Source organism: Myxine glutinosa, chromosome 4 (genome assembly GCF_964187855.1).
Source record: "Myxine glutinosa chromosome 4, kmMyxGlut1.1, whole genome shotgun sequence".
NCBI classification, from domain to species: domain Eukaryota; kingdom Metazoa; phylum Chordata; class Myxini; order Myxiniformes; family Myxinidae; genus Myxine; species Myxine glutinosa.
Genome location: NC_136264.1, coordinates 203,818,222 through 203,839,587, shown reverse-complemented (window position 1 = coordinate 203,839,587; position 21,366 = coordinate 203,818,222). Strand labels below are relative to the sequence as shown.

Here is a 21,366-nt window from a genome sequence, read left to right as displayed (position 1 = left end):
GTCATTTTAATAAAGTTAAATGGAGTGACGTTGTGATACTCGGGGTGCGTTGCATAAATCCTCGTAACTCAGAGAGGTGTAGCAGGTGGCGAGACGTAAGGAAGCTTTTTTATTCCCTTGAACATTTGAAATTAGGATATATAAGGAAACGTCTTTATCGTCATTTTAATAAAGTTAAATGGAGTGACGTTGCGATACTCGGGGTGCGTTGCATAAATCCTCGTAACTCAGAGAGGTGTAGCAGGTGGCGAGACGTAAGGAAGCTTAAAGATAACGAGCTGAAAACAGACGAACGATATCCCTTCCGTGGATGTTCCACGGGTTTCACGTCTTTATCATCATTTTAATAAAGTTAAATGGAGTGACGTTGCGATCAGTAAGTTGTATACGAAGAGATAAAAGGATGGCATTGACTTCGAGACGGTACGTGATAGTTGGCTGCGGCTGGCTGATGCCACGTTTTTTTTTTCTAAGTGCCATGGATGCTGATGGACATAATAAAGGTATCGGCTGATCTCTCATCGTAATATTACCCGATGGAAATGAACTGTTTCTTTGTTTGTCATTTCCTGTGCAATAATGTCAAATTGATGTCAGACATCCTTTTCTATTGACAGCTGCTCTCCTTTTCGATGGCATCGTCTATTGATATGCATGTTCTTCTTTCATATAATTTTACACATTCACAATCAGTATTTCAACTCTTGCAGACATTGGAAAGGAGGTTGACTCACAGGCCAACTCTCTGGCTCAATCACAGGCCGACGCACAGGCGATGTAATTGTGAGTAGCATATTTGCACAAGTGAAAATTGATCTTTCTTCCTAACTCTTACTCGGACAAGCAAATCCCCTATGCCATCCATAATGGTACACTCTATCCATACACCACATCCTCCCTTCCGTGGATGTTCCACGGGTTTCGGCTAGTTATAACTAATATTCAGAGACTCTGGTGACCAAGCCCTGGTGTTGGAGCCCTGGTGTTGGGCTAGCGGCTAGGGTGCCAGCTTAGGAATTAATATAAACCTAGGATCCTGGGTTCGAATCCCGGTCGATCGCTGAATTAACGCCAGGGGGGTTGACTCAGCCTGTTCATTCTGGACCTTCCGAGGTCGGCAAATTGAGTACCAGTTCACTGGTAATTCCCTGTTTGTCGCAAAAAGGGTTGGCGGCAGGAAGGGCATCCGGCCGTAAAACATTGCTTCAAAAAGGGGACCAAAAAAAAACAACAACAACCACGGTCCCCGAAAAAGGCCAACCCCTGCTTGCAGGGAAAAATGGCCTCTAAAGGTGTTTTTTTTGTTTTGTTTTTTTTCAGAGACGACTTGGATAAAAGAGAGAACCAAGGACTGAATGGATTGAAATATGGGAAGAATGAAGAATGAAGGGAAAGAATGGTGGGAGAAGGTGTTATGGGAAAGGAAGGTGTGTGTGTGTGTGTGTGTGTGTGTGTGTGTGTGTGTGTGTGTGTGTGTGTGCACACAATGTATGTATGAGCGATGGGTCAAAACAAATCCGTCATCTTTTTTGCATCATAAATATATTGTGTCCAGTATTTAATCTGTAACCCAGTAAATCTGCAAATTGAGATGAATCATGCTCAGTGTGCAATGAAACCCCATTACACCATTAACGATAGCAGGGTTTATTCCATGTGAGGACCTATAATAACTGCACCATTTTCACCTTTATTCATTCACTTTGACATGAGCACCTTCGGCTATACTTGTTTTCTCCCCTGGGACAAGGTACGTGCTCTCCACCTGTGTTTTAGTAACATAGCCATGGATCCAGTGCACACGGATGAAGCTCGACGACCTAAATCCTTGGCGTGACACCAGTCCCATCTGCTGGTGAACGAACGCTACTACAGCTCTTACTTTCATTGCTCTCAAGGCCTTTGCTTGCATCAGTTCTCACCTTTCATTCCTTTCCCCCCAGTTACATAATGTACAGTCCAGCAGTATAGGATGGGGCTTGTTACGGTGCTGTATATATGCAAAGATATGGTTTTGACTTTGTGTTAACATCACAACTTTTATGTAATAAGACCATTGGCACTCTGGTGTTCCCTGAAAACTCCAGGTAACTTCCCTTGCTTCGTGACCTGCAGGAACCTGAGTACAGTACCTGCAGGAACTTAAGTCGAGTCAGGAAGTCTGTGATGTAGCTCCCAAGGGGCTTCAGGCTGGGGTAGGAATACTTGGCCCAGCTCTCAGGAACCTTCCCCAAGAGTACACTTTGGGAAACAGCTTCCAGTTCTGAATTCATGACCACCAGGCCACGAATAGCCTTTTTCAGGCTCTCTAGCGAGCCTCGGATCGTGCGAGCCAGGCTGCCAAATGCACACACACACACACACACACACACACACACACACACACACACACACACACACACACACACACACACATACAGACACACACACACACACACACACACACACACACATACACATACAGACACACACACACACACACACATGCACACACGCACAAATGCACACACACACAAACACACACACATACACACACACACAAATACACACGCACACACACACAAATACACACGCACACACACACACACACACACACACACACAAACAAATACACACACACATGCACACACACACATGCACACACACACACACAAATACATACACACACACACACACACACACACACACACACATACACACACATACACACACAAATACACACACACATATACGCACACACACACACACACACACACACGCACACAAATATACACGCACACACACACACATACACACGCACACACACACATACATACACACACACACACACACACACATACACACACACATACACACACACACACACACACAGACACACAAACACACAAACACACACACAATGAAAGGGGCACATAGCCAGCATGTACCCTTGGTAATTTTACACATCATGTGCAGCAAGATGAAAAAATCTCAAGCTTGAATCCCATGTGTTTGCTCGGTTTATAAAATCTCATCATGATCCGGTGACAACACATGAGCGATTAGACATACATGATTTGTCAAATGGGATAACAACAAGCGAATATTGGCAGTTATGTGGCCCTAAAAAACCCCATATAATATGTCAAGGTCACGTTTATGTGTGCACCATCACCTACATGAGCGGCTATCGGACATTCCAATGATTGACAGCACGAGTTGGTATATTTAATCGAGAGTACAGCACCACTCGATTAATGATGTGTGAACGTGTCACAGCTTACCTGTTAAACCTCTCCATCTCCTGAACGAGCACCGTGTTCATGCTTTCCTCGTAGCTCACCGGGTAGCGCTTCAAGGCTTCCTCGGTGTCAAAATCGCCGGGGAGCTTTTGGAGGCAAAACCCAAAAACAATGGCCAAGTTTAAATAAACAGACAGCCGAGCAAGGTAACAGAAACACCTGATAAGTACATGATCTCAGGAATCGTTGTTCTCAGCAGCATCTCTTCTTACCTTTTTTTTTTCCTCTTCTTCTCTTTTTGTATTATACAATATCGAGGCTCGTGTAAGAGCTAACGTTGATCACAAAAAGACAAACGGACACATAAAACATAAAAAAGGGAGCAGGAGAACAAGATGGAGAGCAGGGACATGGGGAGATCTGTGGGAGGGAGAGGGCTTGGGAGGAGGAGGCATGGGAAAGCGGGGGGGGGGGGGGGGGGGAGAAGTGAAAAACACATGGACACTGCTAGAACTTCCAGGAAAGAAGGAGATCTGTGGGAGGGATAGGGCTTGGGGGGAGGAGGCATGGGAATAGGGGTGGGAGAAGTATAAAACACAAGGGCACTGCAAGGACTTCCAGGAAAGAAGGAGATCTGTGGGAGGGATAGGGCTTGGGGGGAGGAGGCATGGGAATGGGGGTGGGTGGAGGAGGCATGGGAATGGGGGTGGGAAAAGTATAAAACACAAGGACACTGCAAGGACTTCCAGGAAAGAAGTCGGTATTTCAAAAAAGTGGATCTGGGGTGAATTAGCGGGGGTAGAAAAGATCAAGGTTTTGCATGGGGGAAGATAAGAGATGGTGGTGAACAGCTGTTTTAAAGACATGGAGGGAGGAGTGGGATTGAAGAGAGTGAGGGGGTTTGTTCCAGAGGCGGGAGAAAAGAGGAATGAAGGAGTGAAGATGAGCAGAAAGTCTTGATTTTGGCAGTTTTACCATAAGAGGGTTGCTGGCAGATCTTGTGCGACCTGTAGGAATATTTGGGGGACAGAGCACAGAGAGAGCTGGGGGGGCAAGGCCGGAGAGGAGTCGGTAGAAGACATAAAGACCACCAACCTGCCTGTGGTGAGTGAGTGAAATATGGATTACAATCAAGCCAGTCAGTTTTATAAGAACCCAAAGAAGGTACATTTAGGTAACAAAATCGTCAATTGCATGTGCAGCACACAAGGATTTTTGATAGGGGTGGCGAGGTGTAGAGATAAACATGCCAGCAACTCTGACTCGCATACCTTGAGGAGAATATCGGCACAGATGTCGTTCAAGGTGCTGTCGGTGTTTCCTGATGTGCCCTGCCGTGAGCCACCCTGGGCCTGGACGATGGAGTCGAGGAGGAGCTTGGTCTGCTGCAGGTCTTTGCTGATGTCGACATTCTCGTGGAGGCCAAACACCTCCGGATGTTGCACAAGGGGAAAGTTCTGCGGAATACATGAGAACACGCGGAGCACACAGATTGCCATGCCAACACAGGTCAGGGAAGGAATTTGGGAAGGGTGCCGGCGATGACTCGCCCACTCTTCCCGAAGGACACCGTGGGGTTTTAATGTCCGCCAACTAATGCTGGCAGATGTCGAGACTCAAAGGCAGGTGTGCATACCTCTCGGCCATCCTGCCACCCATATAACTGCAGCTGATGGAAAATTTTGCGCAACCTAGCAACAATCCAAACAACAAATGGTTCCTCCACAGGTGGTTCATGTGGACTCCTGAGCTTCGAACATGCAATGCTTCAATTACCTTTCATTCGCTTGGCTTAGGTACTCGCCAGCTACCTAACGATGCCTCAGGTCAATTGTACTTGGAGTTCAATCATTCGTAGTTGCATTACAAACTAGATGGTATTCATAGAATACTGTTATGTCTGGTGGGGTAGTGATATGCAGAGCCAGATAGATCTGTGTAGGTAGGTGTCCGACTGTCGCGATAGAGAATCTACCTGTAATAAGTTCTGTGTGTTTAGGCGTTTTGTCGGGTAAGGAGTAAACTTGTGAACCTACCAGGAGGTTCGTGTGTTAAGTAGAGTTAGGGATTAAAGAGTAGCGCCCCCGTGTGTCTCACCTGGTCAGCCAAACCTTTGTCACGTATGGCACTGCACACCACTTAGACACGTAGTTAGGATCTACTTAGTGCAACACTAAGTAATTCCCTTCCCTGACGAGACTCTGGAAGAGAACCGACAAAAGGAAACCAGGCCGGGACACCGCCGATAATGGCCGCCGCCACCTACACCTCCGGCGGGCATATCCACCTCGAATAGCACGCGCTACGACCACGAAGTAGGGAGCGAGGTTGGGAGGCGCGGTGGGCATGGGCCTGAGCGAATCTGGGAGGTTCGGTGGAAGGGACTGATTGGTTGGCAGCACGCCAAGGCTGACGTCACCGGCCAGGAGAGATTAGCGCGCGCCGAACGCCATTTTGGTTTGTTGGTTCGAAGGGAGTGGGTTCGAGAGTGAGTCTTGAGAGAGTTGGTTCGGGAGAGTTGCTTCTGGCAGTGAGTCTTGAGACGCAGTGGAGTGATTGAGTTGGCGAGTAGTTGAGTTCGCACAGGCAGAGAATTGTGAGAGAGTTGCTTCATTGGCTTGGACTTGGCTCGAAGCGGCACTTGGCATGCAGTGGACTTGTGCTCTCTTCACCTTTTTCCGTTCTTTGTCGTTCTGTGTTCGTGCTCGAGTTGAGGGTCGACCTTGTGTGGTGCTCGCGGGCCCGTGGTGGACGCGTGGTGCTTGGTGCACGGACCTCGTGGGCGGCGAAACGATCGGAGCTTGGAGCGAGGCCTGGTGGTGCTCGGAGGCGGTTGGAGCGGGCCGCGGTTGACGCCGAATGGAGCCATGTTGGACGGGAAACCATACAAGACTACAGACAGATAAGGCCGAGCTCTGTGTTTACACTGTACACGACGAGACGTGTTATTTTCGTATTCATATTCCCTCGTCTGTGGTTGAGATCTGTCGTGTCCTGCCATCCCAACTTAGGCCATTAGTTGATTATCATCGCGGTTTTCCTGTCCCACCATCCTTGTTAATAAACCCTTATATTATTTTTATATTCCCTGTTCACCTGAGCCCGCTTGAGTTGATTTCCCCGACAGGATTGCCATTTCGCAGTTAAGCGTGTCCGCAGCCTCCATTTTCCTTCTCCCTCCCGTGCGACACATAGTAAAATCCGTGTTTGGGTTGTGCCTCCGAATAAGACCGTTTAGGCTATCCGCGACTCTGATGTTAACCGGGAGTTGCGCAACAATACTTACCCTGCGCAGTCAACATGTTGCGAGCCAAATCTTCTGTTTTTGATCATTTTTTAAATTTGATCCAATATGGCTGCCAGACCACGTGAGTGATGACATCATAAATTTATATTCTCTAATATAATTGTTGCATAGATCATGCTCAATACATTTCAAACTGATCAGACTAAGCGTTGACACTGTCGAATGATGACGTCATAATTATGGCACCAATGACGTCATCGTTAACAACACCTATTCCCCATATGGAGTTCTTTACAATGAGCCATGTTTCAATTTTTTCCATGCAGTGGTTTTGGAGATGTAGAGGTGCAACCTTTTTTCGGTTTTTCCAAGATGGCGCCTGCAACACATGACCTATGACGTCATGATTATCATTAAAATATTTTAAAGGAGGAGGCGCTCCGATGGTTAAAATTTCGTGTCCATCAGACCAACAGTTGCTGAATTTTTTAAAATAATGATCGGATAAGTGTTGTGCTTGTCGAATTATGACGTCATAACGAAGGCACCGATGACATCATCATTAACATATGTTATTCCCCATGGGGAGTACTTGAAAATGAGCCAGGTCTCATTTTTTCCATTGAGTGGTTTGGGAGATATAGAGGTGCGAATTTTTTCCAAGATGGCACCTGTACCACGTGACTTCGTATGACGTCATAATAATCAATAAAATATTCTACAGGAGGCCCTCCTATGGTGAAATTTCGTGTCAATTGGACCAACGGTTGCCAAGAAAATGAATTTTTAAAATGCAGACATGTATGGCACACGGTACACATACGGCACACATACGCACACGAATGCTTAACCCCGCTTTTCGCTTCGCGAGCGCAGGATAACAAAAGGGAAGTACAGTGAGTCAGAAAGAGAACACAGCAAAATAATGTATATACTGTATGTGAAAGGGAGGATAATTACTAATCTACCTTTATGAACTGCACATAGTCTTCATGTGTGCCCCTGGGTGGGACGCAGTAGTCCCCACTGGATGAATAACTGTAGTCCGGATCCTCCAAGACTCTGGGGTTGAAAAAATCCGTAAGCATGGTGAGCAGACAGCGACGGTCCCACTCATCTGTAACCCGGCCTCCGTAGTTACATTCCCCGGTGAGGTAGCTGACAGCCTCAAACGGAACACTTTCGTACTCGTTCACAAAGAGCTGTGGGAGGGCAGAGAGAAACAGATGGAGGATATGCACGTCCTTCTCAACATGACAATGATCAAACATCCATTGCCCTCCAGATGAGGGCAAAATAATGTTTCCAGCAAACGAGCCCATGGGTTGAAGTTGAAGCCCATGGGTTGAAGTTGAAGCCCATGGGTTGAAGTTGAAGCCCATGGGTTGAAGTTGAAGCCCATGGGTTGAAGTTGAAGCCCATGGGTTGAAGCGAGCGGGTTTCCATGAGTCTCCCACCTGCAGCTGCCTGATGCTGATCTTCAGATCGGAGTCGTTAAATCCGTACGGGATGTTCCAGCCCAGTGGGCCAAACTTGCGCCGCTCTTGAACAAGTGCGTGGAAGAAACAAACTCCGAAAAGTAGTTTCTCCCAAACCTGCAACCAAGAGACCTCGTCAGGGTACCACATCACCCTTCCTCATGTTATAGTACAGTGGAGAATGATGACTTCACATCCATGGATCACAGAGTACAAGGACGACTTCATTCAAGCCCATGTCTTGCAGCTTGAGCAGTCCGAGTATGACCAATTTGGCTGGAGGAAACAAACGAGATATTTTCCAAGTAAAAGCTGCAATTCCCCAGCGCACGTGAAGTGAAAAGTGAGGTTAAGCGATTGGTTTACTTCTGTCTGTCCTTCTGTCTACAAACGTCAGTTTATGATCGAGGGACAACTGAAAATTGAATTGAAAGTTATATTGTGAACATGAATCGGAACATGAATCGGAAAACGAACCTGTGATTTAGCAGAACTTTGGCTCTTAATTTATCCTGATCACACATGCACAGAGAGGAGTGAGGTAATGTTTTTTTTACTCTGTCTACCTGTCTGGCAGTGAATCAAAATTGAAAATAATTCCAAACAGGAAACTTACTGTTTTTAAGGATGTTATAAGGGACACAAACAACAGGCACGAATAACTAATGCCATGTGTTAAATGAGGTGGTGTAAAAGAAGCTGCAGCAACGGCGGTTAGCCTCCGGATTTTTTTTTTCTTCTTCGATCTTTAAAATCTTCATGTTATTTTAATTAAATTATATACTTGAAAACTGCAGAACACAAACCCCTTCCATTTAGCAGTACTTGGACAAAATATTACGGCATGACGACCAATCCAAATTTGCCGATAGTAGACCCCGCCCAAGTCCGTGTTTCTCAAAACTCGTTAACGTGTTATATGAACGCTCTCGTTCATTTAGCAATTGTTGTGAATAAACAAGAGCAAACTTGTACCCTGATGGAGGTGGCCGGTTTCTCGACAACGATACAACATCCACCAACCACAATGGTACAACTACGATGTGTTATCACTTATCAGTGTTGGGGGTGTGGCAGAGATGTATAGAATCATGCACAGGACCACAATTCCCGAATCTCAATCGAAATGTTTTTATGGAATCTCCTGTGATGAAGCTAACTCTGGGGGCCTTTCGCTCACTCACCGCAGGCAGGTTGGTGGTCTTTCTGTCTTCTACCGACTCCTCTCCAGCCTTGCTCCCCGAGCTCTCTCTGTGCTCTGTCCCCCAAATATTCCTACAGGTCGCACAAGATCTGCCTGCAACCCTCTTATGGTTAAACTGCCAAAATCAAGACTCTCTGCTCACCTTCAGGCTTTCATTCCTCCTTTCTCCCGCCTCTGGAACAAACTCCCCCACTCCCTTCAATCCCACTCCTCCCTCCAGGTCTTTAAAACAGCTGTTCACCACCATTTCTTATCTTCCCCTATCCAAAACCTTGATCTTTTCTACCCCCGCTAATTCACCCCAGATACACTTTTTTGAAATTCCAACTTCTTTCCTGGAAGTCCTTGCAGTGTCCATATGTTTTATACCTCTCCCACCTCCCCCCAAGCCCTCTCCCTCCCACAGATCTCCCGATGTCCCTGGTCTCAAATGTTGTGTTTGTGTGCTTCCCCATCCCTCCCCATATTGTCTACCGCTCCCCTTATTTTGTGTTTTATGTGTCGGTTTGACTTTTTGTGTGATTAATGTTAGCTCTTTCACGAGCCTCGACCTTGTATACAATATATATATATATATATATATATATATATATATATATATATATATATGACAATGTTTGAGATAAATTTAAATTTAGCATCAAATCATCCACAATAGTGGGGTGGCTTAGCCCAAATATTCAAAAGAATTGTGCATTTTGTGATACAAGCACCAAATTTGGCACAAATGTACATTAATATGTTGCGAACATTTTCAGATATTGGGCCACTTGAAATTCCGTAATTGTTTTTTTCAAATTTTTTCAAATTTCGTAATTTCAAATTTTTCGGGTGACACCGTCACAATTTCGGTCTTCGAGGCCGGCCGATAGGCAAAGTGTGACCGGAAGGGACGAGGTTCTCCTGACCACGTGGCCCTCGATCTGGGAAGCGAGAGGCGTTCCATTAGTGGACGCGCCCCTCACGCCCGACTTTTGGGCGGCCCCGGCAGGCCGTTTGTTTTGACGTTCCGTGACAGGCCCCGCACCCCCACCTCCGGGCCGACCGGAAGCTTGTGCTGAGTACATCATACCTGAACAACTCAGTGAGGCAGAACACAGCAGTGCACACCAGGGTGACCCCTTCAGTGCATAAACCAATTAACCTGTCCACTGCAGGGCATATAGAAATGAAGTTATTTTCTGCATATAATAATAATATAAGTTCAGTTCTATATAACAATTTCTGTTATCACCACTACCACTACAACTACCACTACTACAAGCTTTGTCTGGAATTTTGTGGACTAACAGACAAACAGACATACAGACAAGCTGGGATCAAAACATTACCTCCTTCCACCATTGAGTGTAGAGGTAAACATCATGGAAATTATATCATGCCCTAGATTTAATTCATGCTTACCCGTGTATTTGCTTCACTGGTTCACAAGGTCTTTTGCATACATGTAATTCAGACTCTCGTCTTCATTGCTGACCACACAATGTTCGCAACATATTAATGTACATTTGTGCCAAATTTGGTGCTTGTATCACAAAATGCACAATTCTTTTGAATATTTGGGCTAAGCCGCCCCACTATATCGGCCGGCCTCGAAGACCGAAATTGTGACGGTGTCACCCGAAAAATTTGAAATTACGAAATTTGAAAAAATTTGAAAAAAAAAATTACGGAATTTCAAGTGGCCCAATATCTGAAAATGTTCGCAACATATTAATGTACATTTGTGCCAAATTTGGTGCTTGTATCACAAAATGCACAACAGGTTTGCTATGCTGCTACACTACAATCATTTGCCTACCTATGAACTGAGGTGTGAATTTACCTGAGCCTTTCCAGGACAGCCATTGAAGAATTCCTCCTCGATGATGGGATCACTGATGTATGAATTCAGTAGGTTCATCCGCAGACCCGTTGGTGGTTCATTTGTCATCTTAACGCCGTTCTGAAGAATGGTGACTGGAAACTACACAGAGCACAAACACAACCGTTACAACTGCCACAGTAGATGTAAAAACGAACCAATGAAAATTAGCAATCTCTCTTAGCCTAAAAACTCGTTCCCTTGATTGGATGATGGATTAGTGACATCATCGCCCAATTTGGTGGTCTTAGCATGGGTCGGCTGTGGTTTTGTTCTTTTCCTTTTGTTGAAGTCCATGATGAGTAAAATTATTCATTGCACGAGATAAACTATGAGGACCTTGCTCTCTTTACATCTACACACCCCAGCTGATGATTTTACACACTGTTCTCCGTAGCTGCCAGGATGTTCACAGATGCAAGTTAATGATGTAAATTCTTTTGAAACCATTAACTTTTTAACCTTAACAAAATGCTGGATTAATAGATACTGTGATGCAGTTAGGTCTACAACAGCTTCCCGTTGCTGTTGCTGTTGAGATTCTCGTTGGGAATCGATTTTTTAAATGTACACCCATTGGTAGGCTATTCTGCCGGACAACACCCACATCTGTCACTTCACTCCACCCACCATAGCACAAAGACAAAATGATATGGCCGCCATCTTGGTTTTCTGATGGGCCTAACGCATTAGGCCTGTAGGCCTCTGCTGATTAATACATTGACCAGGTTTGTTGTGTGAGATTTCCATTGGCTTTGTTTGGATCGAGTGTTATTCACAATGAGGAACCCCAAAAATCTAATCACATGTCGAATAATAGTAGGGATTAATCAAGCCCGTTAGAATGTACAGTACATCAGAATTCACGGTAATCAAGCGTTAAGTTGTGTTACGTAATCAAGGGTTACATTACGTAATTTACTAAAAGAAATAGCGTTAGGTAATTTTTTTATCCCATGTTGGGGTTAAGCAATCCGTGACCATGTGATGAATCAGCTCCTTCTGGTATAACCGTGGGGAGGGTGACGTGGATGACAGGTGTCAAGTGAATTTTTCAAAAACGCATCAAATGTGTGTTTCCCAATCGCACTGCTCATCTTTTAAGAGTGCTTTAAATGCGCATTTCCCAATCGGCCCGTTACCGGATATTGTCACAGGCTGTGACCATGTGCGGCCATCCTTGTTGCACTTATACTCGTATGGTTGTGCATGATATGTACATCTCAGTATATGACCACACATGAACACAGTCTACCACATGCTAATGAACACTGTAATGGTAAACAGGTTATTTCCCACAAAATCATTACAGGCATCTCACATGACTATCTCCGATTTTGTTGAAATTTGGCAGTGTTGGTCACTTCCACGAAAAGGTTCCGCAGCCCAAATAGTACCTTCCGGGTACTTAAGTCGTTCCTGAGAAAGAGGTCATTAAACTGTTGAGGTATTGGGTGGCCTTGGCATCCTCCAAAGGCCGTATATGAAGTTGTAATTGTTGCAGGAAGCTGCTTTTGCTGTCAAAGGAAATAACTTTTCAAACGGAATCTAACGCAGCAAAATGTGCGACAAGCCAAAAAAAGGTTGTCGGACAGGACAGCTTTAAACTTTGATCCCACAAGGGTATGAAACATGGAACTAAGGTCATGAAACTCACCCCCTTCGATATCCATCATAAATCCAGTATTCACACAAAATGAAAGAATGAAAGGTGACAACCAGGTATCGATTAGTTTAAACACGACATGCTTCAAAAGATTAGCAGCATGGGTCATTTAGTTAACAAAAAGTACCCTGAAAAAAAACACAGGATCAATGAATCTCGTGAGAAGGAATTGTGGTGCGTTAGATCATCCTCGAGATCCTACTGACAGAGAAGGAAGTGAGATATACAGTCACGTGAAAAAGTAAGGACACCCCATGTAAAGTTTTGACTTTTTCAACATATTTCAACATACAGCTATTTGATCTTCATTTCAACAATATTGATAGATAAAGGTGATATAATATAACAAATATCATGAAACATTTACATTTTGTAGTCCATTGTATAATTTAAATAAACATAAATGCAAATTTCACATGTGGAAAAAGTAAGTACACCCTTGGCTCGAATAAGTGGTATTGCCCCCTTTGGCAGAAACAACCTCAAGTAGGCGTTTCTTATAACTGTCTACCAGTCTCTGACATCGACTGGGAGAAATTTTTGCCCACTCCTCCATGCAGAATTCTTTCAGCTGTGCGATGTTTGAGGGGTTTCTTGCATGCACAGCTCGTTTCAAATCCCCCCACAACATCTCGATGGGATTTAGATCCGGGCTTTGACTTGGCCATTCCAGAACCCTCCATTTCTTTCTTTTCAGCCATTCCTTGGTGGATTTACTGGTATGCTTAGGGTCATTGTCATGTTGCAAGGTCCACCTTCGGTTGAGCTTCAACTTTACAGATGGCCTCACATTATCCTCAAGCACCCTCTGGTACAATGAAGAATTCATAGTGGATTCTATGATGGTGAGCTGCCCAGGCCCTGATGCAGCAAAGCTGCCCCAAACCATAATATTTCCACCACCATGCTTTACAGTTGGTATCAGGTTCTTGTGCTCAAATGCTGTCTTTGGTTTTCACCAAACATGTCTTCTGGTTCTGAGGCCAAATAGCTCTACCTTTGACTCATCTGTCCCGAGCACATTGTTCCAGAAGTGCTGGTCTTTGCCTATGTGTTCATTGGCAAACTTTAGTCTTGCCCTGATGTTCTTTCTGGACAGCAAAGGTTTCCTCCTGGCACATCTCCCATGTAGATCAAATTTGTGCAGCCTCTTTCTAATGGTAGACTCGTGCACTTTGACATCAACAGTGGCAAGAGCTAACTGTAGGTCCCGTCATGACATTCTGGGGTTCTTAGAGACTTCTTTCAGCATCTTGCGGTCTGCTCTCGGGCTGAACTTGCTGGGGCGGCCTGGCCTGAACAAGTTGGCAGTTGTTTGGAATCTTCTCCACCTGTAGATGATTTTCAGGACAGTCGAATGATTGATTTCAAATTGTTTGGAGATCTTTTTAAATCCCTTCCCAGACTCGTAGGCATCTATAACCTTCTTTCTGAAGGCCTCAGATAGCTCTTTTGATCTAGGCATCGTGACGCCGCACACTTCAACAACAAAGAGCAAACCAAACGAAATGTCTGAGGTTTAAATGAGACAGGTTCCTCCAAGATCCTGTCTAACGATGTTCTAATAATTTGCCCCTGAGCTGGTGCACCTGATACTAATTTTAGGTATTTGAAGTAGTGATAAATGTAGGGGTGTACTTACTTTTTCCACATGCGAAATTTGCATTTATGTTTATTTAAATTATACAATGGACTACAAAATGTAAATGTTTCATGATATTTGTTATATTATATCACCTTTATCTTTCAATATTGTTGAAATGAAGATCAAATAGCTGTATGTTGAAATATGTTGAAAAAGTCAAAACTTTACATGGGGTGTACTTACTTTTTCACGTGACTGTATGCTGAGAGGTCTCTCTAGGTAGGGGAACCTGACTGTGCTGCTCACCTTTTGAAATACACCCTGCCCAAAATATTGGAGATCATACTCTATAAACATTTTCACCCATACTGGGTATACTGGGGATTGTGAAGGGGGCAAATATGATGGACTTAATCCTGAGTTTCATGACCTTGAGTTTTCCTGCCCGGGTGGATTCAAACCTGACCTTGACCTATAACTTTTCAAATTTCTTAATTTAGCACCTTTTCCTACATATACAAAAGATACCTTTGGAAAACACCTGTACCTTGAAACCAAATTCAGCTCTGTACAAAAATTAGAACCAGATCTTTGAAGTTGCCATGGTCACTTGAAATCTCAAAAGTTGCATAAACTCTATCCCAGAAACCACTAGACCTTGGCAGCTACACTTTGACTAATGGAACATTCTCACGAAGGGGAAAAAGACTGATACATTTCAAGAGAAATTATAGATTTTGAGGTCAGATCTCACATTGACGTGTGTCCATTTGGTCAAATGACAAAAAGTTTATCTTTACATCATTATACATATGTATACCAAGTTTGACTTGGTTCCCTTCAGCCATTGTTATTGTGTTAACTAAAACCTATTACAAGCTCTGAGCTTTGACCTTTGACCAGTTTACCCAAAAATTAAATCGGTTCATGTTTGCATCATAATACATACTTGTACCAACTTTGGTCAAAATCCCATCACTGGTTCACAAGTTATCGGGTAACATGATTTGTACCGAACATGACCTCTGACCTTTTGCCCCCAAAATCTAATCAGTTCATACTTACATCATAGCACATACTTGATCTAAGTTTGATTTAAATCCCTTCAGCCATTCTCAAGTTATCTTGGTAACAAACCCTATCATGGACGCACGGACACCCGGACAGGACAACCCAAAAACATAATGCCTCTGGCAACTCCGTCGCCGGAGGCATAAAAAGCATTCATAAGCTAAACAAGTACAAAAAGTTTTTAATTAAAACAAAAGCCGCGTCGATGTTACACAATGCCTAGATGCAGCTGTGCCTATAACGTCGATGTTATAGGCACAGGACATTCCTATTGATTCGATTACTTGATGTTATTTTTGTGCAAAGTGAAAATATATCTCGGTAATTTCCCGTGTGTGGCGACGAATTTTTAATATATCTCGGCATTTTCCCGTCTGTTATTTCAGGCGGTGTATGACTAACCATGCCGCGATTTAAAAAATATATATCTCGGCAATTTCCCGTGTGTGGCGACACGTGAACGAAGCTATGCTCCTCTCTCTACATTATTGTGACGACGTATAAATTAAATATTTCATCGTGACGATTGTCATCAAATGGACGAATTTTTAATATATCTCGGCATTTTCCCGTCTGTTATTTCGGGCGGTGTATGACTGACCATGCCGCGATTTAAACAAAATATATATATCTCGGCATTTTCCCGTCTGTTATTTCGGGCGGTGTATGACTGACCATGCCGCGATTTAAACAAAATATATATATCTCGGCATTTTCCCGTCTCTTATTTCGGGCAGTGTATGACTGACCATGCCGCGATTTAAAAAATATATATCTCAATGGACTTGAAGTTACAGGCCTTTGAGAATTCATTTCGTTCTATAAAGGGCAACTTTCATCGGATTTTCTTCCCGTTTTTTTTCAACCGAGTCTAAAACTATGTTGGCGACTGTGAAAAATGAAATGATATATCGAATTTGATTTGAAATAAAACTGTGTGAAAGAGGAAGACACCACGGGCCTACAAAACAGGCCTCAAAGCTATGCGAGTTAATAAAATGGTGGATATTTGTTTATATGAAGGCTCTCCCAGAATGGGTGAAGCTATGGTTCCCAGAATGGGTGGAGCTTTGAGGTTTTGTCTTCTCTGCAAGAACAACAAGAACAAGAAGAAGAACAAGAAGAACAAGAACAACAACAGAGGGCACTCTATGGCCAGCGTCTTGCGACGCGGCTAAAAAAGAAGTATAGCTGCATCACTTTTTCTGACGGGTAACTCGTGAGCCACAGACGGAATTCCTTGTGACAAGTCTCAGCATTAAACTCTTCGCAGATTTTTTCCAGCGTTGGCATCCAGGAGACTGCCAGGTGGCAGTTTTGCAGGCAGACCCAGGTGCCCATCCTCATGCCGTCCTGAATCATCCTCGCTGCTATGGGTCCCTGACCTTGTCCCAACGAGATTGCATCAAACTTCTCCCCACCAAAACCACGAGACTTGGCAAACTTCAGCAACCCTTGCAAAAAGAAGCACATGTGCAAATTATATCCGGTTCCAGCACAAAATACTGAGAAACACTGCACACAAATAATTAATTAATGAAATCCCAATTGATCATATGTACATAATTTACATCATAGTGAAACTTCTTATCCTCCACTCACCAGCCATGGGATCCGCTCCAGGGGACAGGACGAATATGAGGGGGATTGTTGCGTTCGAATCCGAGTAACTCCTTGCGAGATCAAACGGTGGAGATTCCACAAACCGTTTTCCCAGATTCTCCAAAACGAAGCTGCTGATTGCTGGCACAATCTGATGGATAAGAGATGATGATCACACTCAATCGTTTCCTATCGTCCATTAACCTCAGGTTTTAAAAATAGATGTGATGTGATTGTTAAAAAAAAAAAAGTGTGTGCGTGTGTATGTGTGTGTGTGTGTGTGTGTGTCAGTCATTCTGGTCCAGCTGTTCCATGGAAGGCGCCATTTTAGGACATAGTTGCCATAGAGAGGGATCAGCATAGGGCTACTTGATCGATTCTGGGCCGAGCGAGACTAATCGATGAGGAGTAGCTAAAGGCGACAGGACTTTGTACATGAGAAAGGAGGCGATTGCAAGGAGATTTGTTTGAGATGTTTAAGACAATGAAGGGCGTAGACAAAATAAGTGCAGAGGAGTTTTTCAACAGAATAGACAGGAATGGGACCAAGGCCCAAAGCCTGATTCCTCCTGTCATCGAAAGATTCTCCAAGCTTGTACCTTGCACCACCGAAAGTGGATAGACTATAGAGGTTATGTTTTCACACCTCATTTTCTCTGTTTGTCTGTCTGTCTGCTTGTTTGTCTCTTTGTCTTTGAGCAGGGTATCTCAAAAAGTTGTGGTCGGATTCGGACGAAACTTGATGGAAAGGTTGCATGTGTGACGAGGATCAATTGATTCGATTTTGGTGAAGATCCGGATCCAGATCTGGCCTATCAGTGGGATACAAAACTTAAACTGTTCAGCCTGGTGCCGTTCCGTTCTATTTCAATCTATTTCGCTACATCTCTTCCATCGTCTTCTCTTCTTGTATTAACAGTTTGAATCCAATTGTGAGATTTTTCACATTCCATACAAAATGAAGGTCAAGCAGCGAGACATGTGATGATGTACTACATCCAGTGTAAAAATTTCAACATTCATCCCGTGTTTATAAAGCATCACATGATAAAGGTGAAGTACCTTATCAGGCCTCAGGCACCGTATAATAATCATTTTCTGAAAGTCGCTTAGTTTGTTCGCCCATGGAGGTGGAAAGGTTGTTACATAAGGTTCCTTGTTGTCATAAATGGCGTGCCATGCCTCGGTGTTAGCCATAAAATGGGTTCTGTAAAGGAAAAGTAACAATGACAATAAAAACAACAGGCATCACATGACCTCTCTTTACTATCCAGATTTAAACTACGGATTAAGAGGGGGTTTTTTGGGGGGGTTTTTGTATACAAGATGGAGGCTCGTGTAAGAGCTAACATTAATGACAAAAAACATAAACGGACACATAAGACAAAATAAAGGGAGCGGGAGACAAGATGGGGAGAGAGAGAGAGAAGCACACAAACAAGTAGAACATTTGAGAGCAGGGACATCGGGAGATCTGTGGGAGGGAGAGGGCTTGGGGGGAGGAGGCGTTGGAAGGGAGGTGTGGGGAGTGGGAGAGGTAAAAACCACATGGACACTGCTAGGACTTCCAGGAAAGAAGTTGGTATTTCAGAAAAGTGGATCTGGGGTGAATTTACAGGGGTAGAAAAGATCAAGGTTTTGGATGGGGGAAGATAAGAGATGGTGGTGAACAGCTGTTTTAAAGACCTGGAGGGAGCAGTGGGATTGAAGAGACTGAGGGAGTTTGTTCCAGAGGCGGGAGTAAAGAGGAATGAAGGAGTGAGGGTGAGCAGATAGTCTTGATTTTGGCAGTTTCACCAGAAGAGGGTTGCTGGCAGATCTTGTGTGACCTGTAGGAGTATTTGGGGGACAGAGCACAGACAGGGCTGGGGGAGCAAGGCCGGAGAGGAGTCGGTAGAAGACAAAGACCACCAACCCGCCTGCGGTGAGAGAGTGAAAGGCCCTCGGAGTTAGCTTCATTGCGGGAGATTCCAATGATTCTGAAAGCTTTGGTTTCAACAGCGTGAAGCCGAGCTAGGTGTGAGGCAGGAGCACCGGCCCAGAGGGGAGAGCAGTATTCCATCGAGCTGGGATGAAAGCCTTGTATGTGGTGAGGAGCTCAGGCGTGCCAAGGAAGGACTTTGCACGACGGAGGATGCCCAGTCGGCGACTGGCTTTGGAGGCCAGCTTGGAAATGTGGTTTTCCCAGGAAAGATCATGGCAGATTGTGAGACCCAAGAGCTTGAGTGACAGACTTCTTGGAGAGGATTGTTGAGAAAGTAGAAAGAAAGTAGAAAGTAGTACAATACAAATTAACATTGCTGTTGTCTCTTTTGTGTTGAAAACCTTGGCTTGTGGAAGAGCGAGGACAAAAAGGTAACACCGTCAAAAAACACAGGCCGATACGCGATGTAATTTTACAATCAATTGCTCGCTTACCTGAACTCTTCGAGTCCTCGCAAGTCACTCATGCGACAGATCTCATCCCAGCTCTTGTCTGACAGCCATTGCGATGCTGGATTTTTCTGCTTATTCTCCAGACCAACACCTCCCGTAAGCAGAAAATGGAACTCGAAGGGGTCCATTTCCTTCTTTGCCCTGCGCATAGTATCCGTGTAACAGCATTACGCCTTGCAAAAGATTCATCAAGAGCAATACTTCGAGTGCATTTCGGAGTGTGCTGCCTTATGTAACCTTCCTTAGCACATCATTCCAACTTACATAAGGAGATTGGCACAGAGTACAAAGGAGAACAAGAGCTTGTCCTTCACGAACAAAGAGCGACACACATTGCAGTAGAGGTTGTATGTGAAATGATCGCTCAGGTAGCGAAGACGTTTCTTCAGAATCCTGGACTTGTTGCTGCATGAGTAACAAAGGCAGTGAGTGGGACGTATCAGTATATATTATTTTATTTTACAATATGCATTGGCTTTCCCATTTGACATTTGATTTGGATTGCCACTCATACACAATGCTTCCAGAGGCATGTGCAGATAGAGAAATGATATTTTCAAGGCGAGACACTAATTCCTTGATACAGAAAATCAATTTGGACAACGTGAGTTGGTTTGAGGGCTGACAGGATGACCTGGAGGTACACACACAACATTCGCTTTTCAACTGTTTAGCCTGGGTTTGAATCCTGACCCAGCTATAAACTATCATCCCGGTGTGAGTGATGGACGTTAAACAGGGCGTCCCATCTACCGGCATTAGTTGGTGGATGTTAAAGATCCCGTGATGTCCTTCACGAAGAGGAGGTAGGCTATCGCCTATGGTTGAGTCAAAATATGGAAAAATTGCCGCATACCCCAAAAATATTGCAAGAAAACGTTTTATGGTATTGTCGTGTGACTACCCTGTAGTGAACACCGCAGGGTGACATGGATGACCAAACGAGCTTTACTCCAAGGCATTCAATCCAAAAATGACGGTATTCTTTACACGTGAGGGAAAGGAGGATGACAAACTTACCTGGACGGCTTCCACCCGACTTCTTTGCACCTGGATAAATTAATCAACTCAAACGACACCGAATTAAATGTACAAAAATACCGGCTTTATCTATCTATAATTCCAGTAATCTCTGTCTGTACGTTTGTACGTTTGTACGTCTGTTTGTCTGTGACCGCTGTTTCTCGACAACCACGGGTCCGATATACTTTTAACTTGCCAGGTATATTGCTGGGGACCCGAGGATGTGCCTTTTCAAGGTTTCATATTAATCGGACAATTACTTACCGAGCTATGTCCAAAAAACGATTCAACCAATCAGAGAGCAGCGAACGATCGCGTGTGCCGAACGTGGCGGACACACTCTGCCTCGGATGGCACATTTGAGAGCGTATTCATTTATTTCACGTTTGCAAACTATGTTGGCGTTAAACGATGTTTTAAAACTAATAAAACCGAATTTGCGATTCATTCGCTTTCCTGCGCGTTTGTGCACGCGATGGCGATTTCTTTACCAAACTCCGGAAGCCGTTCGCTTTGGACCAAACCATTGCATGTAAATAGAGGGGGGGGATTGTCACCGTACTCGCAAGCCGTTCGCTTTGGACCAAACCATTTCATGTAAATAGAGGGGGGGGATATAATTTTATATATATATATAGTACGGGCATGCCCTAGTGAAAGAAATGCCGGCAACCAAATGATGCACGATAAAATAAAGTCCTAACTGGAGCGCCCCACACAGACTCAAATACAAACAATGGGAAAAATAACTGTGAAAATAAATGCGTTAATTTGTGGGCACTTGGCTCCAAGCTGCTCTTGAATCTCGTCAGGAATCGTCCTGGTTCCCGTGTCCTTGCACGTGAAAATGCGCTCGTTGGCGCGAAGTCTGTGGGCAGGAATGACCTTGGCGCGCAGCTCGCTCTTCCAGCCGCGCTTCTCCTCACGATCTCGTTTGCCAACACCAACACCCATGTCTCCCAGCGCAAG

General features: G+C 44.4%; 1 protein-coding gene across 1 annotated transcript in view; it reads right to left on the bottom strand.

Moving 5' to 3' along the window:
- DNAH12 (dynein axonemal heavy chain 12) overlaps positions 1–21,366 on the bottom strand; it is a 460,368-nt gene that overhangs the window by 30,160 nt on the left and 408,842 nt on the right. Inside the window, exons 55-65 of the mRNA XM_068114298.2 lie at positions 19,639–19,779; positions 19,357–19,515; positions 18,001–18,145; positions 16,939–17,089; positions 16,537–16,790; positions 10,976–11,116; positions 7,926–8,063; positions 7,437–7,670; positions 4,493–4,678; positions 3,264–3,367; positions 2,133–2,337 (exon numbers count right to left, since the gene is read on the bottom strand). Coding sequence (XP_067970399.2) covers positions 2,133–2,337; positions 3,264–3,367; positions 4,493–4,678; positions 7,437–7,670; positions 7,926–8,063; positions 10,976–11,116; positions 16,537–16,790; positions 16,939–17,089; positions 18,001–18,145; positions 19,357–19,515; positions 19,639–19,779 — 1,858 coding nt within the window. The remainder of the gene's footprint in view (positions 1–2,132; positions 2,338–3,263; positions 3,368–4,492; positions 4,679–7,436; positions 7,671–7,925; positions 8,064–10,975; positions 11,117–16,536; positions 16,791–16,938; positions 17,090–18,000; positions 18,146–19,356; positions 19,516–19,638; positions 19,780–21,366) is intronic.